This window comes from Pleurodeles waltl, chromosome 4_2 (assembly GCF_031143425.1).
Source record: "Pleurodeles waltl isolate 20211129_DDA chromosome 4_2, aPleWal1.hap1.20221129, whole genome shotgun sequence".
Taxonomy (NCBI): Eukaryota; Metazoa; Chordata; class Amphibia; order Caudata; family Salamandridae; genus Pleurodeles; species Pleurodeles waltl.
In genome coordinates this window covers 869,108,895-869,127,762 of record NC_090443.1, presented here as the reverse complement: position 1 = coordinate 869,127,762, position 18,868 = coordinate 869,108,895, and the positions used below count along the sequence as shown (strand labels likewise).

General features: G+C 44.1%; 1 protein-coding gene across 1 annotated transcript in view; it reads left to right on the top strand.

The window, feature by feature from the left end:
- LRRC42 (leucine rich repeat containing 42) overlaps window positions 1-18,868 on the top strand; it is a 152,877-nt gene that overhangs the window by 13,698 nt on the left and 120,311 nt on the right. The window contains exon 2 of the mRNA XM_069232640.1: window positions 5,213-5,700. Coding sequence (XP_069088741.1) covers window positions 5,225-5,700 — 476 coding nt within the window. The 5' untranslated portion in view covers window positions 5,213-5,224. The remainder of the gene's footprint in view (window positions 1-5,212; window positions 5,701-18,868) is intronic.

The following is an 18,868-nucleotide window of genomic DNA, read 5'->3' as shown; positions in this document are numbered from 1 at the left end:
TCAAGTCTAACATCTAACGCCACTGTTAATGGGAACCACCGCAGCTCTGCCAGAATCCATCACATCTAACATTCAAGGCACATTTCTTCTCAGTACTAAAGCTCGCGCACACACCCTTCAGGACTCCTCACTTCTGTGGTTCAGAGGCAATGCCACTCCCATACTTGGCCCCTCTCGCAGCTTCACCAGGGCACCTCCAGGCTAACACCCGGCAACACTGGCACACCAATACTATGTTCCACACATAGCTCCATTAACATGCCTCACTTCTGACCTTGTGTGCCCGTTACTATTCCAGTACTGCAGCCCATGTAAACTCTGTCAGCGCCCCTCAACTCTAACCTGCAGCGCCCCATAATTCCAATACCAGGAATTATACGGCGCTCCGTTTTTCATTTCTCACCGCTGCCTTTCTGTTATTCCAGCACTGGGCCGGAACACAGCTGTGTTTATACCACCCATCCTTATCTGAAGCACCCCAATATTGCTTTATTGGGGTTCACATACAACTCTGCTAATGCACCTCCTGCTGTTGTGCAGTGCCCCCAGCTGTTCCACACTCTGACTTCTATATTAGGACGTGGGGGAGTCAATTAAATCTATTCTTAGCTACTATCTATTTCACCTATCTCACTTCGTTCTTTCCTTTACTCTGTTTATTCTCAATGTTTTCTTTCTCCCCCACTTTTTTCTTTCCAGCTCTTAAAATCCACACGTTAACAGTTTTGCTCCTTACTTCGCTCGCTCCCTTTTTAAATTTTTTTTTATTTCCCTCTTCCTCCTGCTACCCCCTCTTTCAAACTCGCAAAAACTTGGTTATTTCTTTCCTTGTTTCGTTCCTCTCTTTTTTCTTCATCAGGCGTTCATTGTTTCACTATTTTTTTCTCTTCCCTTTATTCTTTCTTTGCCTTTTTTTTGCTCTTTCCTTTGATTCGGTATGCCTATTTTCACTTTTTTGTTGTTGATCTTTCTTCCTTCATTTCTCTAATGTTTTTTTAATCTTTATTTGTCAATTCACATTTTACTATAAATCCCTATTTTTCCCATCCGTATGTGGAAGCTACAAGTCACTTGTCAGGACCCGAACTGTCAAAGTGGTTTTCTCATTCTGTGTTTGTGGGAAATGTCAGTACATACATGGCCTGGTTCTTTCGCTGCTTGTTTCTCACACCATCTCTCCTTTTTTCCCTAATGTTCATTTTTCTCTTTCTTTTCACACTTCTTTCATCATTTTTTTTCCTCTGTCTTTCGTTCGCCAGCTTCCTCCCCTTTTTTCTTTAGTCTCACATTTGCGCTGTTTCTTCTCTTAGTTGTGTTTTCATTTTCTCTTTCTTTCCTTCCCTTCTTTCATTTCTTTGCACCCTCTTCTCTTTCTTCCTTTTATCTGTTGTATTCCTTTCGCTTCTCTGTTCCTGCCACAGCTGCTTTCTCTTCTGAGGACTAGTTATCAATGGAGCAACCGGTGCAGTGGCACTGGGGCCCAGAACCTATGGACCTCTCAACTCTAATTACTGCTGTATTTTCCTACCAAAATTACAGTCAACCATTTTTCTTTCTTACTCCAGGGCCCAAGACACCCTTACTATGCCACTTGTCCTCTCCATCTTTACCCCCAACCCTCTCTTTCCTTTCACCCTCTAATCTGTCCCAAATTATATTTTTGTTATGCTGTTTTGATCATTACACTCTAATGCAAAACTTTATTTCGGATAAAGGTTTATATGATAATTGTATATGTTTTAAGAGGAAGAGGGTAAACGGAAGGGCTTTAGTTACATGCTGGACCACTGGAATTATATGACAGGAAAGGACGAAATTATGAGGCAGGGTTGACCAATTTATGTGGCAAGAAAAGTCCTGTTATGAATTTTCAGTGCCAATAGCTTTAACTCAAGAAAATGCAAGACCTATTGCATTACAAATTCTTGTTCTGTATTGGATGCAGAATAGAACCTTTTCCTGAGTCCGGGGCGGATGACAAGTTAAAACATTAATCGAACCAATTGAGCATATGGGGAGCCCAAAAAGCCTGGTCTTCTTTAAAAATGCTCCCAGGCAGGCCATTTGGTCCAGGGGCCCCCTCTTTCCGAATACTCTTCAACATACTTGGTGTCATCCCTTCAGTCATTGGACTGTGTTCCAAGCCTTCTAGAATGTACCCACAGATTCTTGTTGATAGTCTTTGTTTTACCCAGGTCCACATATAGTTTTTTTTTTTTTTTTTTTTTTTAACGTGCACCTCCCATTCATTGGCCGGTACAGTGCTCGCCTCACTGGACGTCATGTTTTCCCGACTGTTGACATATCCCCAAAATTCCCTGGTCATGCTGGGTGGCAATATTGCGTATATATATGTTTCCATTGCTCCTCTATCTGTTTTTTGCTTTAACATCCAGGTTATTTTTTTTAATGTTTTTTCCTGGCCTGTTACACCATGTTTTCTGTGAGGGTGTTCTTCTCTCTTCTCTATTGCTGCTCTGCACGATGACAATTCTGTTTACTCTCCCAGATCTGGTCTCGGAGAATGGTCGCGACCTCCTTCTTTTGTGCCAAGTTATTTGGTTGCTTTTTACCTATTATTGGTTAGTGCAACATGGAGCATTTTTATCATTGAGACCAATTGTTTCTCTGTCAAGTTTGCTTCGTTTCCCAGAATCAGGAACACGTAGGCAAGTTTCCAAATCAGTACTTGACATGCAGGCTGGGCCACATTTAACTTTTTTTTATTAGTGGGCCGACATTGGTTGAAAGTGGGTGGCCGGCTGGTTTATATTTCCCGTGTTGTTTTTGCACTCAAATTGCCCACTACAGATGGTGGCAGCCAATCAGATCTCAGTTTGAGATCTCTCGGGATCCCCCAGGATATACAAAGTTTTGAGCATTAATTGCACTAAAACTACTGAATGGATTTACATCAAAACAAAAAAAGTATTCTTTATGGACCTAGTCTTCTGGACTCTATTGTCAGTTCGATTACCTTATTGGTGCTTACTATTGTTACGTTCTTTTTATCCAATTTGTCAGCTTGTTGTTGATCCTATTGGGATTTGTAGTTCTTGACTGCTGCTATATTAATAAAGCAAGATTAGAAAGTATAATAGGAGCCTCTGATCTTGACATAAAATTTGGACTTTCCTTCATAAATTACTAGGAAAATCTACATTTTCCTCTGTAATGGGATATTTTTCATCCTACCTGATTTGCTGTGAGGAGGCGATTGCCACATCTTTACCCCTGCTTATTGTAATGTCAAGTTTACTTGTCTACTGGGCGAAATAAACATTAAAATCTCTTATCCTTGACAAACATCAGTATATCTCAGGAGATATAAATTCCACACCCCGATTACATTCTTATTGTCAAACCTGGATCTTTGTACCTGCATCCATACTTCAGTAATGTCGTTCACAGACATAGAGGGTTTTACACATTTGGATTACTGTTGTTTTACAGAAAATATGAAAATGTCTTTTATTTAAAAAATATATTTTGGATGAGTGGACATGTATCACTTTAAAATCGTTTTTAAGCTGTGCACAGCAATATGAATACTGAACATATGTTATGAGTGATATTATATGTGAGGTCATAAGCAGTACATGACAGGGTCACAACTTATAGTTGATCTTTAACTGATATTTGAGTGGTTCCCAGCAGAAGTCAAAACATACGGGTCCCAAATAATAAAAAAATACTTATCACCCTGCCCAGAAACAGCGTGGCTAGATTTGCCATACCTTTCAGTTGCAGAACAGAGGATGAAGTGTCACAGTGCCCACCATCTGCCTGGTACTACTAGTTTTATAACCTTTGTCTCCTCAGGGACCCCTTCTTTTCCCCTTTGAGTGTCCTTGCCTCCTGGTGCAGCATTGGCGAAGGGAGCCTGTGCATTTGTCCATAGGTCCTCTGCCTAAATGACCTGTCCAGGCTCTAGCCCTAATCCTTCTTATTGGATTCTGGCACTATGGTGTCAGCCGTCACTTTCTCATCCACTGGAGTCTCATAGTGCTGGTTTACATCGGTCTTTCCCATCCCTCCAGTGCTCCTAGTTCTTTGCTCCAGCTGTCCCCTACGTTTATGTTTTTCTGGGTACTAGTACTGCTGGTTCATTGTAACCACATCTCCTTACCTTTCATGATGGTTGGCACTTACCTCTCTTGGGCTGGACCATCTGCCCCATTTCTGTAACCTTACAGTCCAGTGTCAGGAATCATTGCCCACACCATGTCCTTCCTGTTGTGTCACACATGGCCACAAGCCAGGTAAACACCCTCACTGTGGTCCGTTGTGGATTTTGTCAATGATGCAAGCTTCCTGTTAAATAAAAAGGCTCTGATGCACGTGCCATACAGCAGATTGTGGCTTCGGCAGCAGCTGAGTTTCATGGTATCGTGATATGTTACTGTGCTGTTCCAGCAAGTCATTTTCCTTGTCTTCCGCCCCCTATCATCATGGCTATTCTGAAACTGAGGGTCCCCACTGCAAACTATGGTCTTGGTATTGTGGCATTGTAATGTCCTGATCCAGGTGCGACATTATTCCTGTGCCACAAATGTTTCACTGTAGCCCACCCCTCTTCTTATCCATACCTCAGTTACTCACCATCTTGGGATGGTGAATTCAAATTGCTAGTGTTCCATGACAACATCAGGACGCACGCCTCTCTGTACCAAACAGGACATGTTGGTCAGTCGTAATGGCCTTCAGTTGATCAAGATTTCTCTTGGACATATTTTGTGTGCCCATTTGTGTATCTGGGACAATGAGGGAAGCGTCCGATAGAATGCCATAGATAAAGCCCATACAAGCATAACGAGCGTGTGCACTGCCCTCCCTATATGAATGGTTTTATATTACAGTAGTTGAGATTCCATAATGTACGGCCAAGTTTTCCCAAAGTGTTCTATCCCATTTATTGCAATATAAATGCTAATTCGGATTATTGCACCTTGTCTGGCGGGTCAAGGCCCCTGAGTTTATTATTATTTTTTTACATTGAGAATAGTTTGCAAAAGTTTTTTTTGTATGCAGGCTGCATTGTGGATGGGTTGCCATACATTTTCCTATATTGTAGCCCTTATCCTTGGTGTATCCTACAAAAACATAATTCTCAGTCTCTTTCACTCATGACTTTAATTTTATTTTCTATACCGATTTATATCTCATTATGTTTCAGACTAGTATAAAAATCTATTTTCTCCCATTTTCTTAGCGATCAAAGAGCATGTCTTGTGATGTACGATATCAAGTACCCCCCTTGGAACTTGGACCGATCTATGTGCGGGAAAAAGGGCGGCTGCACCTCGTGAATGATATTTCTGACAAAAGCAGAAGTGCTGTGCAAAAGCCGAAAAGTGGCCTCCGGCTTTTTTCCAAAGGGTTTTCTGTGGAACTGTGCCTGAAGAAGGAAGATGACCACGCACGGCAAAGGTCTGACCACTTCATCTTCACCTACACCAAAGAGGGCAGTCTGCGCTACACTGCCAAGTCTCTCTTCAACCTGGTGATGGGCTTCATCTCGGACAATGTCCACCATGTGGATTCACTACTTGACTTTCCTGAACAGATCGCTGAACCACTTTTCTCTGCCGCTGAAGGAAGGCAGAAGTTTATAGAACCCGTCACAGGACTGGGGGCTTTAAGAAAGTTTACAGAAGCTTATGGAAACAAGGTGCTTTCTTCATTGTGTTTGCGGAACAGGTAAACTTTCTATGTGATCTTAGATCATATTTTATGGTGTGCCCGTTTCTCGTGAAAAAGACATACAGATATCACAATAGGAGAAATGAATGCAAAAACTCTAAACAATAGTATATCAATGTAGTTCAGTTTAGTAGTGTAGACAACAGGAACGCAACTCTGTTAGTCTTGAGGTTAGAGAAGTATATTGCAGCTTAGCATGTAAACATGGTGTTTCAATCCATAACACATTTTCGATGTTTTGGGAAATTCATAGAAGCAAAAATAGATAGATATCTGTCAGTTTGTGGTTGATTATTAGTGTATGGTCTCAAAGTGTATGTTTTGAGCGGAATTGTGTGTTTTCCTGTGTGTGTTTGGGCAAATGTGCCTGGGTAGCCGTATATTTGTTTTTCTGTGTGGTGTAATGAATTTATTTACGGTGGTCTGTGTGAAAGGGTATTTTCATAGGTTGCTTATATTGCTTGGTGCAGGGTGATAATTAAGTGTCTGTTAGTCTGTGTCCACGGAGCATGCCAGTCTAGATGGCAACTGTGCAAGGGTGTCTGTAGATGTGTTGGTTTATTTGTGTATCAGTATATGTAGCTGTGTTGCTTTGTCTGCATATGTGCATGTATGTGTGATCTGTATGACTGTGCATAAAAGTTGTGTTTCTGCTTGCGTGCATTGTGTAAAAGCCAAACCTATTGGCTTTGTCAGTACTTATGGTTATGAATTTTGAAGAGGATAGCACACATTTAACACAAAGGACGAAAATGCTGATGAGGTACAACACAAAAAAACGCTGAGAAGAACGCAGGCAGTGCAGTCAAGGGCCACACAAAGGCGGTCTGGGCTGCCATTCTGGCAGTGGCGGTAATCACCACCCCTGGCATGGCGGCCCAGACCACCATATAAAGAACGTGCAGAACCGCCACTTTTAAACGCTGCCAACCGCCAGGCTTCCGCCACCAGGAAGCCTGGCGGTTGGCGGCGTTTAATATCTGACAGGGCAGCGCCAGGGAAAGGCTGGCGGAATGAGTGACGCGGGGTCCCCCTGGGGGCCATTGCACTGCCCATGCACTTGGCATGGGCAGAGCAGGGGCCCCCATGCCCAGCCCGTCGCGCATTTCACTGAAATGCATGACAGGTGCTGCTGCACCTGCCGCACTGCTACATTGCCACTGTTTCTGTCCGCCGGCCCTGCTGAATGTTCTTTATGTAGGTGGCAGGGGGTTCTGCGTGCTGGCGGTCTTCTGTTGACCGTCAGCGCCAAACTCGGCGGGTTTTCCCACCGAGTTCGTAATGAGGGCCAAAATGTAGTAATATAGACAGTCAAAAATGAGTGCTATTGATTTAGGTATATTAATACAAAAAAAGGGATAGGGTGTAGTTTTAGTACTAAATTGAAAAATAAGTGTGCAAGAGTACTATGAGAATGCTGAATTAACAAATAATTTTATTTGTACAGTGAAATTATAGTGAATACCATAAATATAAAAGAACAGAGAATGCTGCACATCCATTTCCTTAGGAGAGCATCTGCCTAAAACTTGGCAAACTTTATACATTTGAGGCAGAGCGACCGGGCTGTATAGAACTTCAAATTCATAGCAAGCATAGAGGAGTGCCTTCATAACCACTATTGACACAAGTGATATATTTGATAGATTCCTTAGACTGTGGGAGGTGACAGGGCGGCTCCTTCGCAGTGGCAGAGGGGGGTCGCCCCCCTGGCTGAGCCAGCAGATGAAAAATAAAACAATAGCTTGCTGTTGTTTTATTTTTCATCATCATCATTTTTCATCTACTGGCTCAGCCAGTAGGGGTGGGACTGGGACACGGGGAGGTGGGGGAGATAAGAGAGCACTAAGTGTGCATGTGTGTTTGGCCGGACGTCTGAGGCTGACCAAACACACATGCACACTCAGGTTTCTCCAACCTGGCTGTATACACAGCTGGGCTGGAGAAACAGCACAGACCCCAGGCTTGTGTCTGAGTGGCAGTGACTGCCGCTCAGACCAGTACTGACGCTGCTTAAATGCTATGTTTAGCATGTAGTTGGCACCAGGGTTGCTGGGGAGCCTGTGCTGTTGTTTCAGCAAACGTCGGGACACCACTAGAGCAGTGAGGCAGCAGAAGACAGCAGCGGGAGACAGGCGGCAGAGGTAAGTGTTTTCTGTTTTTTGGGGAAAATGGTTCACCTGTCGTCCCCCATCATTTCCCCCCTTGCCATATGCAGCTGCCACCGCTGCAAGGTGACCCAAGACCTTGTTGAACTACATACACCTTGATTTCTAGAAGTGCAGCAACACTTCTTCACTCAGGGAAACCTGGTGTGGAATTTAGGATAGTAATGCAGATTATAAACCAGCTACTTTACTAACCACCAGGGTTGCTGATTAATCTAGTGACATACACATTTGTAGCAATTTGATGCCTTTTACAAACTCTCTGATAAATATTGACTTATTGCATCTGATGATAAAATATCAACACAAGGACAAACCTAATTTCAAATACAAGAAATAAAATTTAGTTTTTGGTATTAGCAGTAACAGCATAAAGCATAGGCACATCTTGGTATTATGTTCATATTTATACATCCACTTTAGGATCCTTTTAAACAAGTAATGATGCATCATACCAGATTAGTCTATTTTGTACATAATGTTCTACATAGAACTTTGGTTTTAGGAACAAAGAGTGGACAAAAGTAATGAAACATGAGGGGACCATAATTAAGAGATCACACGCAGGGGCGTAGCTTCAGGAAGGACAGGGGTGTTTGGGGTACTACACCCCACTTATAAATGTATTTTGTGATAAATAGTTGGGTACATGTGCTTTGTCGGGTGTGGTGTGGTGTCTGTCAGAATTCACCAGGAATTTTTACATACACACAGACAAAAACACAAACATTCTCTTGCTCTCTCTCTGTTTGGAAAGACTTAAAAAATGTTTGTTATTTCACAAAGTAATGGGCTTTCTCTAACTTGGTACCCCTACCAATCCGCATTCCTCTGCCTTTCCGCTGCCCCTTAAGCCCCTCTTGTGCACCCTACTTGTCATAAGATGCATTTTAACATTATGTGCCAGCATGATTGTTGGAAAATCTAAAGCTCACACTCCTCTGATCCTACTGACCAAGCTACACCCCAATCACACACTAGATTAGTGGGTAGACCACATAATTTCCACCACATTAAAAGAAATTCTGATAGTATTATTGTTTCCAGATGTTAACTATGGTAAACATCATACTCCTGTCAATTGGAAACAACTGTATTCAAAATTAAACTGTTATAATGCATATTTTAGTATTAAAACCATGGCTGCATAACTTACTAACCGGAGAACATCAAGTTAGCGTAAAAATGATTAGATAACCTAAACATTTATAGGCAATCATTACTTCTAATTGAATATTGTACATTTTTAATTATTACAAATTTGACAATCACCATGTAGTAATATGTGGTTTTGAAATATTTATCTAGTACCTATTAACATTCATGTAAACAGATGAAAATACTAACTAAAGCTCAAATCATTTTGGGAAAAAGGGCTATGTGATTATGTTATGTTATAAGCATTTATAGAGGGCATCAGAGTGCTAGCAGAGACCCAGCAGAACAACGGTAGCATTCATTCAAGGCCGTACTGAGTGAAAAGCCATGTTTTAAGTTGATTTTAAAAGTAAAGAAGGTTTCTGTATCTGCAGTGTGGATGGCAAAGTGTTCCATAACTTGGCCACTACAACAGAAAAAGCCCTTCCGCCCCATTTAACTTTGCAAAATCTAGGAACCACTACCAGTTTGCGCAAGGAAGACCTAAGAGGTCTAGGTGGGGTGTACCACCAAAACATAGCATTAAGCTGTTCTGTGTTCTGGACGTGAAGGGCCTTATGCACCTTGCATAGCACTTTGAAAGCAGTTCTCTTTCTAATATGCAGCCAGTGGAGGGCACTCAGCCCTTCTTTCACCAACTCCTGTCTATGGATGTTCAAAATGAGATGAGCAGCTCTATTCTGGACAAGCTGCAGCTTGTTGATACTAGTACAGTTATCATTCAAGTATCCAGAATTACAATAGTCCATCCGAGATGTGATGAGCGTGATGACAAACACCTGACGTAACTCCTTCGGGATAAAAGGACAAATCTTCCTCAGATTAGATTGTAACTGCGCAGTGTATGGAGAAACTGAACTATCTGATTTAAAGAATATTGGCTAATAGGACATAGTAATGCTAAAAAGTAACAGGAAAAAAGCACACCACATTACATGATTAACTGGGAGGTATTAGCTTGCAATTAACCATATGTCTTATTAAAGAATTTCCTTGCACTTATTACCCCCAAAAGGACTTTCAGGGCACACAGCATATGCCATAATAAAAAACAAGGAAACTTATCAGAAGCTCTTGAGAGCCTCTAAAAGTTACATACAGAAAATCTTTCCTAATAGGGCCTGTGTATGAAGCCACGGAACTCAATAGAGTCTACTCTCCTATGCATTGGGAATAGAAGCCAAATGTTGGGCGCTATCACCAAATGATCTAGACTACCAAACACACTGCTCTGGTGGATCAGATCAATGTCAGCACCAACTCGAGAAAAGAAATGTTCACCACTCTGAAAGATTTCTCCTCACCAGCTGCTACCTCCGACTCGATCACTCCCTCAGATGACCTCTGCAGCAATCTCTGTAAATTATTCAGCAACAAAATCGCTGCACTTTACAGCAACTCTAGCGTGCAACTGGACCCAACAGACCACACCAAATTCCTCCGAATCGTATCCAGATAATAAGTTCTATACACATGGCCCATCATCATCCCAGACAAAAAACACAGCCACCATGAAGTCCACCAACTCAGGGGCCCCATAGGACCCTTTCCCCACCATGACTGCAACCCATCAACGCCATGCTCACTTCCACTATGAACTCCCCCACCTCTTCTACAACCTTTCCAGATGCTTGAAAACATACAACTGTTCTCCCATTGCTAAAGAAACCGTCCTTGGACCCTTCAACGCTCACAGACTACAGGCCGATCTTTCTGCTACCATTCCAAGCCAAGACCTTAGAGAACATAATCAAAATACATCTCAGTGACCATCAACTCTTCACCACTCAGTCTAGTTTCAGACCCAACCACAGCATGGAAACTGGCCTCTGTGCCAACATGGATGACATCCACACAAATTTGGATAGAGGACACATGGTAGCCCTCGTCCTCCTGGACCTCTCTGTAGCGTTTGACACTGTCTTCCGTCCCATCGTTATCAAACATATCTACAAAATTGGCCTCTGTGCCACCACAGACGACATCCGCTTGACTTTGGTTGGAGGAGACATGTCAGTCCTCATCCTCCTGAACCTCTCTGCAGTGTTTGACACAGTCTTCCACCCCATCTTCATCAAACACCTCTACAACATTAGAATCCAAGAAATGCATTCTGATGGATCTGCTTTTTCCTGACTGTCAGGACCCAGTCAGTCAGCAAAACACTACACTTCTTGGACGTTGGCGACTTCATCTGCGGAGTTTGGCAAAGATCCTTCTTGAGCCCAACCCTCTTCAACGCATACATGATCCCTCATCCCCTCTCCTGACAACAACAACCTCTCCTACGCTGACAGATAACTCATTGTCTCTCTTAAGGTCAAGATGCCAACCGCACAAGGATCAAGTAAGTGACTGAAATCACCAACTGAATAAAGACCACCTGTCTGAAGCTGAACATTGAGAAGACTGAAATCATGATCTTCAGGAAGAGCACTTTACTGTTGGACTCCACCTGGTGGCCAAGAGAACTAGGACCGACAACGCCAAGAACCTCAGGATCATTATGGACAAATCAGTTTTACATCATTGTCAGTACGGGTTCAAGTATAAGTTAGGAACCATCGAATAATGGCTTAAGCTCAACCTGATTTTAGGGAAATATACAGTGGCTAAACAAGTACCCCTGTAGTTGGCGTTCACGGATTTATCATCAGCTTTCGATTGTATGAATCTAGCAAAACTATGGTACATGCTTATCACACGGAGTTTGGGTCCGGTGCTGGTCCATTTTATGGCCCCCTTGCACGAGGACATGAAGGCGAGGGTGCGTATTAACACACTGGGAGGTGTTGGGTGATATAGATATCCTAGGGGGAGAGAGACAGGGATGTGTCTTGGGCCCTCTTTTATTTATATTATACATCAATTATTAATACCCGGCATTAGCACGTCTCTTCAGAAATTCCCATTCTTGAAGGTAACTCCTCTCCCCTACTATTGTATGCGAATGACGCTGTAATCATGGCACGTATGCCCAGGGCGCTGAGTCTCCACGTTACATGCATTTGTTGACTTTGTCGTCATTAGATTTACACATTTCTTTTTCCAAATCTCATATTCTGTCTTGTGGCCCGAAGTGCAGATCTCTTTCAACTATGGTGATAGGTATCCATTCCTTAAGCAGTATTAACACCTTTCTATGCTTGGGTGTTTAATTTTTCTGTTCAGGGTGCTTGGTCGTTCAATCTTGCACATTGCTTCACTAAATTTTCAATGGCCAATGAGTCTCTTGATCTTCTTCCCCAGCCTATGGGGGGGGAGGCTGCCTTACCTCTTTTTTTGGGGAAATTTACAGATTGCAGTGCATTCCAGTAGCCATGTATGGGCCTGAGTTGTGGGGGATTTCTAACTGCGTGCTATTCAAAGGGAAGAAAATAGATTGCTTCGTAAAGTTTTTTTTTTTATCTGTCCCCTTGGCGGCCTCAAATTTTATCTGCCATAAGAAACTTGGGCTTTCTTTCATTGAAGATCAGATTAAGGTTCAGCCTGCATTATAATGGCTGTCTGTATGGGAGACTGTCTTAACAAGAAGAATATTAGCTGATTAGACAAAGGCCTACAGATTCCATGGATTGCTTATGTAACTGTTGTCTACAGTAAAATTGGGATGGAACAGTTTTTAAGGATCCTACAACATGTATTAACACTAACAGGAAGTGTGTGGCTAATGATCTTTGTATTCTTGAGGAAATGCAGCAGGCAAAATCTAGGGCAGGTCGGGCGACGGTTGTCAAGTACATTGATTTCTAGACATTCAAATGTACCGCAGACTGTATTTGACGCGTTCATAGTCGCGCGTTCTTTATTGTTTTGATTCAGGTCTGATACTTTGAAGTACTTGCTCTGCTTTCCTTTGGATTCAACACATAATTTAGAAGCTGTGCCCTGTCCGTGTGATAACATAGCCAGTCAATCTATGATTCATTTTGCGTTCCTTTGTAAATTTTATGCATGATATATGAAACTGTGCTTATTACCGCTTTTAAAATACTTTCACAATATTGGTCAATATACACCTGCTTTATATTGCACATGGGGTCCTTTTTAAAATGCTCTGTGAGGTCACACAGATCTATGCCGCTATACATTTTTGCTGATCATTATAGTTTGTATGTTCTGCACTGCTTTATTATGTATTGTCTGTATTTAACCATGGAATTTTATGAATTGTCAATTTTTATCCTATTTGTAGTGTATATTTGCTTTAATGGATCCTTGTATGCTTCTGAATAAAGATTTTATTGATTGATTGGACAGTAAACTCAACATTACCTCCGAAGTTTTAACCTTGCCACTGCTTCATGCTTCCACACCCTAAAGATGCTGAAGAAGATTTTGGAATGGCTTCCAATCAGCACCCGAAAAACCATTACGGACACCTTTGTCACAAGCAAGCTCAATGCTGGGATCAACAAAAATCTCTCCATAAGGCTTGCAACTATTCAGAAATTAGTGGCTAGAATCAATCTCAACCTCCAACGCTGCATTAACAATCACCCATTGTAAGGAAATGCCTCCTTGGCATGGTTACCCCCTGACTTTTTGCCTTTGCTGATGCTATGTTTTGAATTGAAAGTGTGCTGAGGCCTGCTAACCAGGCCCCAGCACCAGTGTTCTTTCCCTAACCTGTACTTTTGATTCCACAATTGGCACACCCTGGCATCCAGGTAAGTCCCTTATAACTGGTACCTCTGGTACCAAGGGCCCTGATGCCAGGGAAGGTCTCTAAGGGCTGCAGCATGTCTTATGCCACCCTGGAGACCCCTCACTCAGCACAGACACACTGCTTGCCAGCTTGTGTGTGCTGGTGAGACCAAAACGAGTAAGTCGACATGGCACTCCCCTCAGGGTGCCATGCCAGCCTCTCACTGCCTATGCAGGTATAGATAAGTCACCCCTCTAGCAGGCCTTACAGCCCTAAGGCAGGGTGCACTATACCATAGGTGAGGGCACCAGTGCATGAGCACTGTGCCCCTACAGTGTCTAAGCAATACCTTCGACATTGTAAGTGCAGGGTAGCCATAAGAGTATATGGTCTGGGAGTTTGTCAAACACGAACTCCACAGCACCATAATGGCTACACTGTAAACTGGGAAGTTTGGTATCAAACTTCTCAGCACAATAAATGCACACTGATGCCAGTGTACATTTTATTGTAAAATACACCCCAGAGGGCACCTTAGAGGTGCCCCCTGAAACCTTAACCGACTATCTGTGTAGGCTGACTGGTTCCAGCAGCCTGCCACAACCGAGACATGTTGAGAGTGCCTTTGTCACTCTGAGGCCAGTAACAAAGCCTGCACTGGGTGGAGATGCTAACACCTCCCCCAGGCAGGAGCTGTCACACCTGGCGGTGAGCCTCAAAGGCTCACCCCTTTGTGCCAGCACCGCAGGACACTCCAGCTAGTGGAGTTGCCCGCCCCCTCCGGCCACGGCCCCCACTTTTGGCGGCAAGGCCGGGGAAAATAATGAGAAAAACAAGGAGGAGTCACTGACCAGTCAGGACAGCCCCTAAGGTGTCCTGAGCTGAAGTGACTCTAACTTTGAGAAATCCTCCATCTTGCAGATGGAGGATTCCCCAATAGGATTAGGGATGTGACCCCCTCCCCTTGGGAGGAGGCACAAAGAGGGTGTACTCACCCTCAGGGCTAGTAGCCATTGGCTACTAACCCCCCAGACCTAAACACGCCCTTAAATTTAGTATTTAAGGGCTTCCCTGAACCTAAAACTTTAGATTCCTGAAACTACAAGAAGAAGAGGACTGCTGAGCTGAAAAACCCCTGCAGAGAAAGAACAGAAGACACCAACTGCTTTGGCCCCAGACTTACCGGCCTGCCTCCTGCCTTCCAAAGAAACCTGCTCCAGCGACGCTTTCCAAGGGACCAGCGACCTCTGAACCCTCTGAGGACTGCCCTGCTTCAAGAAAGACAAGAAACTCCCGAGGACAGCGGCACTGCTCCAAAAGAACTGCAACTTTGTTTCAAGGAGCAGATTTAAAGACCCCTGCAACTCCCCGCAAGAAGCGTGAGACTTGCAACACTGCATCCGGCGACCCCGACTCGACTGGTGGAGAACCAACACCTCAGGGAGGACCCTCCGGCGACTCCAAGACCGTGAGTAACCAAAGTTGTCCCCCCTGAGCCCCCACAGCGACGCCTGCAGAGGGAATCCCGAGGCTCCCCCTGACCGCGACTGCCTGAACTCCATTTCCCGACGGCTGGAAAAGACCCTGCATCCGCAGCCCCCAGCACCTGAAGGAACGGAACTCCTGTGCAGGAGTGACCCCCAGGAGGCCCTCTCCCTTGCCCAGGTGGTGGCTACCCCGAGGAGCCCCCCCCCTTGCCTGCCTGCAACGCTGAAGAGATCCCTTGGTCTCTCATTGAAAACCATTGTAAACCCGACGCGTGTTTGCACACTGCACCCGTCCGCCCCCGCGCTGCTGAGGGTGTACTTTTTGTGCTGACTTGTGTCCCCCCCGGTGCCCTACAAAACCCCCCTGGTCTGCCCTCCGAAGACGCGGGTACTTACCTGCTGGCAGACTGGAACCGGGGCACCCCCTTCTCTTCATTGAAGCCTATGTGTTTTGGGCACCTCTTTGACCTCTGCACCTGACTGGCCCTGAGCTGCTGGTGTGGTAACTTTGGGGTTGCTCTGAACCCCCAACGGTGGGCTACCTTGGACCAAAAACTGAGACCTGTAAGTGACTTACTTACCTGTTAAAAATAACCATACTTTACCTCCCCCAGGAACTGTGAAAATTGCACTGTGTCCACTTTTAAAACAGCTTATTGTGTTTTATGTAAAAAGTATACATGCTAATGTAATGATTCAAAGTTCCTAAAGTACTTACCTGCAATACCTTTCAAATGAGATATTACATGTAGAATTTGAACCTGTGGTTCTTAAAATAAACTAAGAAAATATATTTTTCTATAACAAAACCTATTGGCCTGGAATTGTCTTTGAGTGTGTGTTCCTCATTTATTGCCTGTGTGTATGTACAACAAATGCTTAACACTACTCCTTTGATAAGCCTACTGCTCGACCACACTACCACAAAATAGAGCATTAGTATTATCTCTTTTTGCCACTATCTTACCTCTAAGGGGAACCCTTGGACTCTGTGCATGCTATTCCTTACTTTGAAATAGCACATACAGAGCCAACTTCCTACATTGGTGGATCAGCGGTGGGGTACAAGACTTTGCATTTGCTGGACTACTCAGCCAATACCTGATCACACGACAAATTCCAAAAATTGTCATTAGAAATTGATTTTTGCAATTTGAAATTTTTCTAAATTCTTTAAAGTCCTGCTAGGGCCTTGTATTAGTCCCTGTTAGCATTTCTTTTAGAGTTTAAAAGTTTGGTAAAAGTTTGAATTAGATTCTAGAACTAGTTTTTAGATTCTTAAAAAGTATTCCAACTTTTAGAAGCATAATGTCTAGTACAGATGTGAATGTGGTGGAACTCGACACCACACCTTACCTCCATCTTAAGATGAGGGAGCTAAGGGCACTCTGTAAAATAAAGAAAATAACAATGGGCCCCAGACCTTCCAAACTACAGCTCCAGGAGCTGTTGGCAGAGTTTGAAAAGGCCATCCCCTCTGAGGATGGCAACACAGAGGATGAGGATAGTGAATTGGAGGATGATTCCCCCCTACCACTCCTATCTAGGGAGGACAGGGCCTCTCAAGCCCTGACTCCAAGCATAATAGTCAGAGATGCTGGCTCCCTCACAGGAGGGACCAACCTCTCTGAAATCACTGAGGATAATTCCAGTGAAGAGGACATCCAGTTAGTCAGGATGGCCAAAAGATTGGCTTTGGAAAGACAGATCCTAGCCATAGAAAGGGAAAGACAAGAGATGGGCCTAGGACCCATCAATGGTGGCAGCAACATAAATAGGGTCAGAGATTCTCCTGACATGTTGAAAATCCCCAAAGGGATTGTAACTAAATATGAAGATGGTGATGACATCACCAAATGGTTCACAGCTTTTGAGAGGGCTTGTGTAACCAGAAAAGTGAACAAATCTCACTGGGGTGCTCTCCTTTGGGAAATGTTCACAGGAAAGTGTAGGGATAGACTCCTTACACTCTCTGGAAAAGATGCAAAATCTTATGACCTCATGAAGGGAACCCTGATTGAGGGCTTTGGATTCTCCACTGAGGAGTATAGTATTAGATTCAGGGAGGCTCAAAAATCCTCGAGCCAGACCTGGGTTGACTTTGTAGACTACTCAGTAAAACACTAGATGATTGGATTCAAGGCAGTGGTGTAAGTGATTATGATGGGCTGTACAATGTATTTGTGAAAGAACACCTGTTAAGTAATTGTTTCAATGATAAACTGCATCAGCATCTGGTGGACCTAGGACCAATTTCTCCCCAAGAATTGGGAAAGAAGGCGGACCATTGGGTGAAGACTAGGGTGTCCAAAACTTCCACAGGGGGTGACCAAAAGAAAGGGGTCACAAAACCTCCCCAGGGGAAAGGTGGTGAGACAGCCAAAAACAAAAATAGTAAAGAGTCTTCTACAGGCCCCCAAAAACCTGCACAGGAGGGTGGGCCCAGAGCCTCTTCACAAAACAATTCTGGGTACAAGGGTAAAAACTTTGATCCCAAAAAGGCCTGGTGTCGTGGCTGTAGTCAGTCTGGACACCAAACTGGAGACAAGGCCTGTCCCAAGAAAAATACCACTTCAAACTCCACTCCAGCTAACACTGGAATGGCTAGTCTCCAAGTGGGATCAACAGTGTGCCCAGAGCAAATCAGGTGTCACACTGAAGCTACATTAGTCTCTGAGGGTGGGGTGGATTTAGCCACACTGGCTGCCTGGCCCACTAACATGCAAAAATACAGGCAGCAGCTCTTAATTAATGGGACAAGTGTAGAGGGCCTGAGGGATACAGGTGCCAGTGTCACTATGGTGACAGAGAAACTGGTTTCCCCTGGCCAATACCTGACTGGAAAAACCTATCCAGTCACCAATGCTGACAATCAAACTAAAGTACATCCCATGGCAATGGTAACTTTAGAGTGGGGAGGGGTCAATGGCCTGAAACAGGTGGTGGTCTCCTCAAATATCCCAGTAGACTGTTTGCTTGGAAATGACCTGGAGTCCTCAGCATGGGCTGAGGTAGAACTGAAAACCCATGCAGCCATGCTGGGTATCCCTGAACTGGTGTGTGTCAAGACAAGGGCACAGTGCAAGGCACAGGGTGAAAAAGTAGAGCTGGAGTCTGGAAGAAAGGCCCAGCCTACCAAGAGAAAAGGAAAGTCAGCTGGGAAACCAGCTGCAACACAACAAGAAAAAGAGAACCTCTCTTCTCAGGAAGAAGTTCTGCCCTCTGAGGGAACTGAGTCTATGGAGTTGGAACCTTATCAGGTTGAGCTCTTAGGCCCAGGGGGGCCCTCAAGGGAAGAGTTGTGTAAGGGACAAGAAACCTGTCCCTCTCTTGAAGGCCTTAGGCAGCAAGCTGCTGAAGAGTCCAAAGGCAAGAAAAATGGAACACATAGGGTCTATTGGGAAGATGGACTCCTGTACACTGAGGCAAGAGATCCCAAACCTGGTGCCACTAGGAGAGTGGTAGTGCCTCAGGGTTTCATAGAGTTTATTCTGACCTTAGCCCATGATATTCCCCTTGCTGGGCATTTGGGACAAACCAAGACGTGGGAGAGGTTAGTCAACCACTTCTACTGGCCCAACATGTCCCAGAAGGTTAAGGAGTTTTGCATCTCCTGTCCCACCTGTCAAGCCAGTGGTAAGACAGGTGGACATCCAAAGGCCCCCCTCATTCCACTTCCAGTGGTGGGGGTCCCCTTTGAAAGA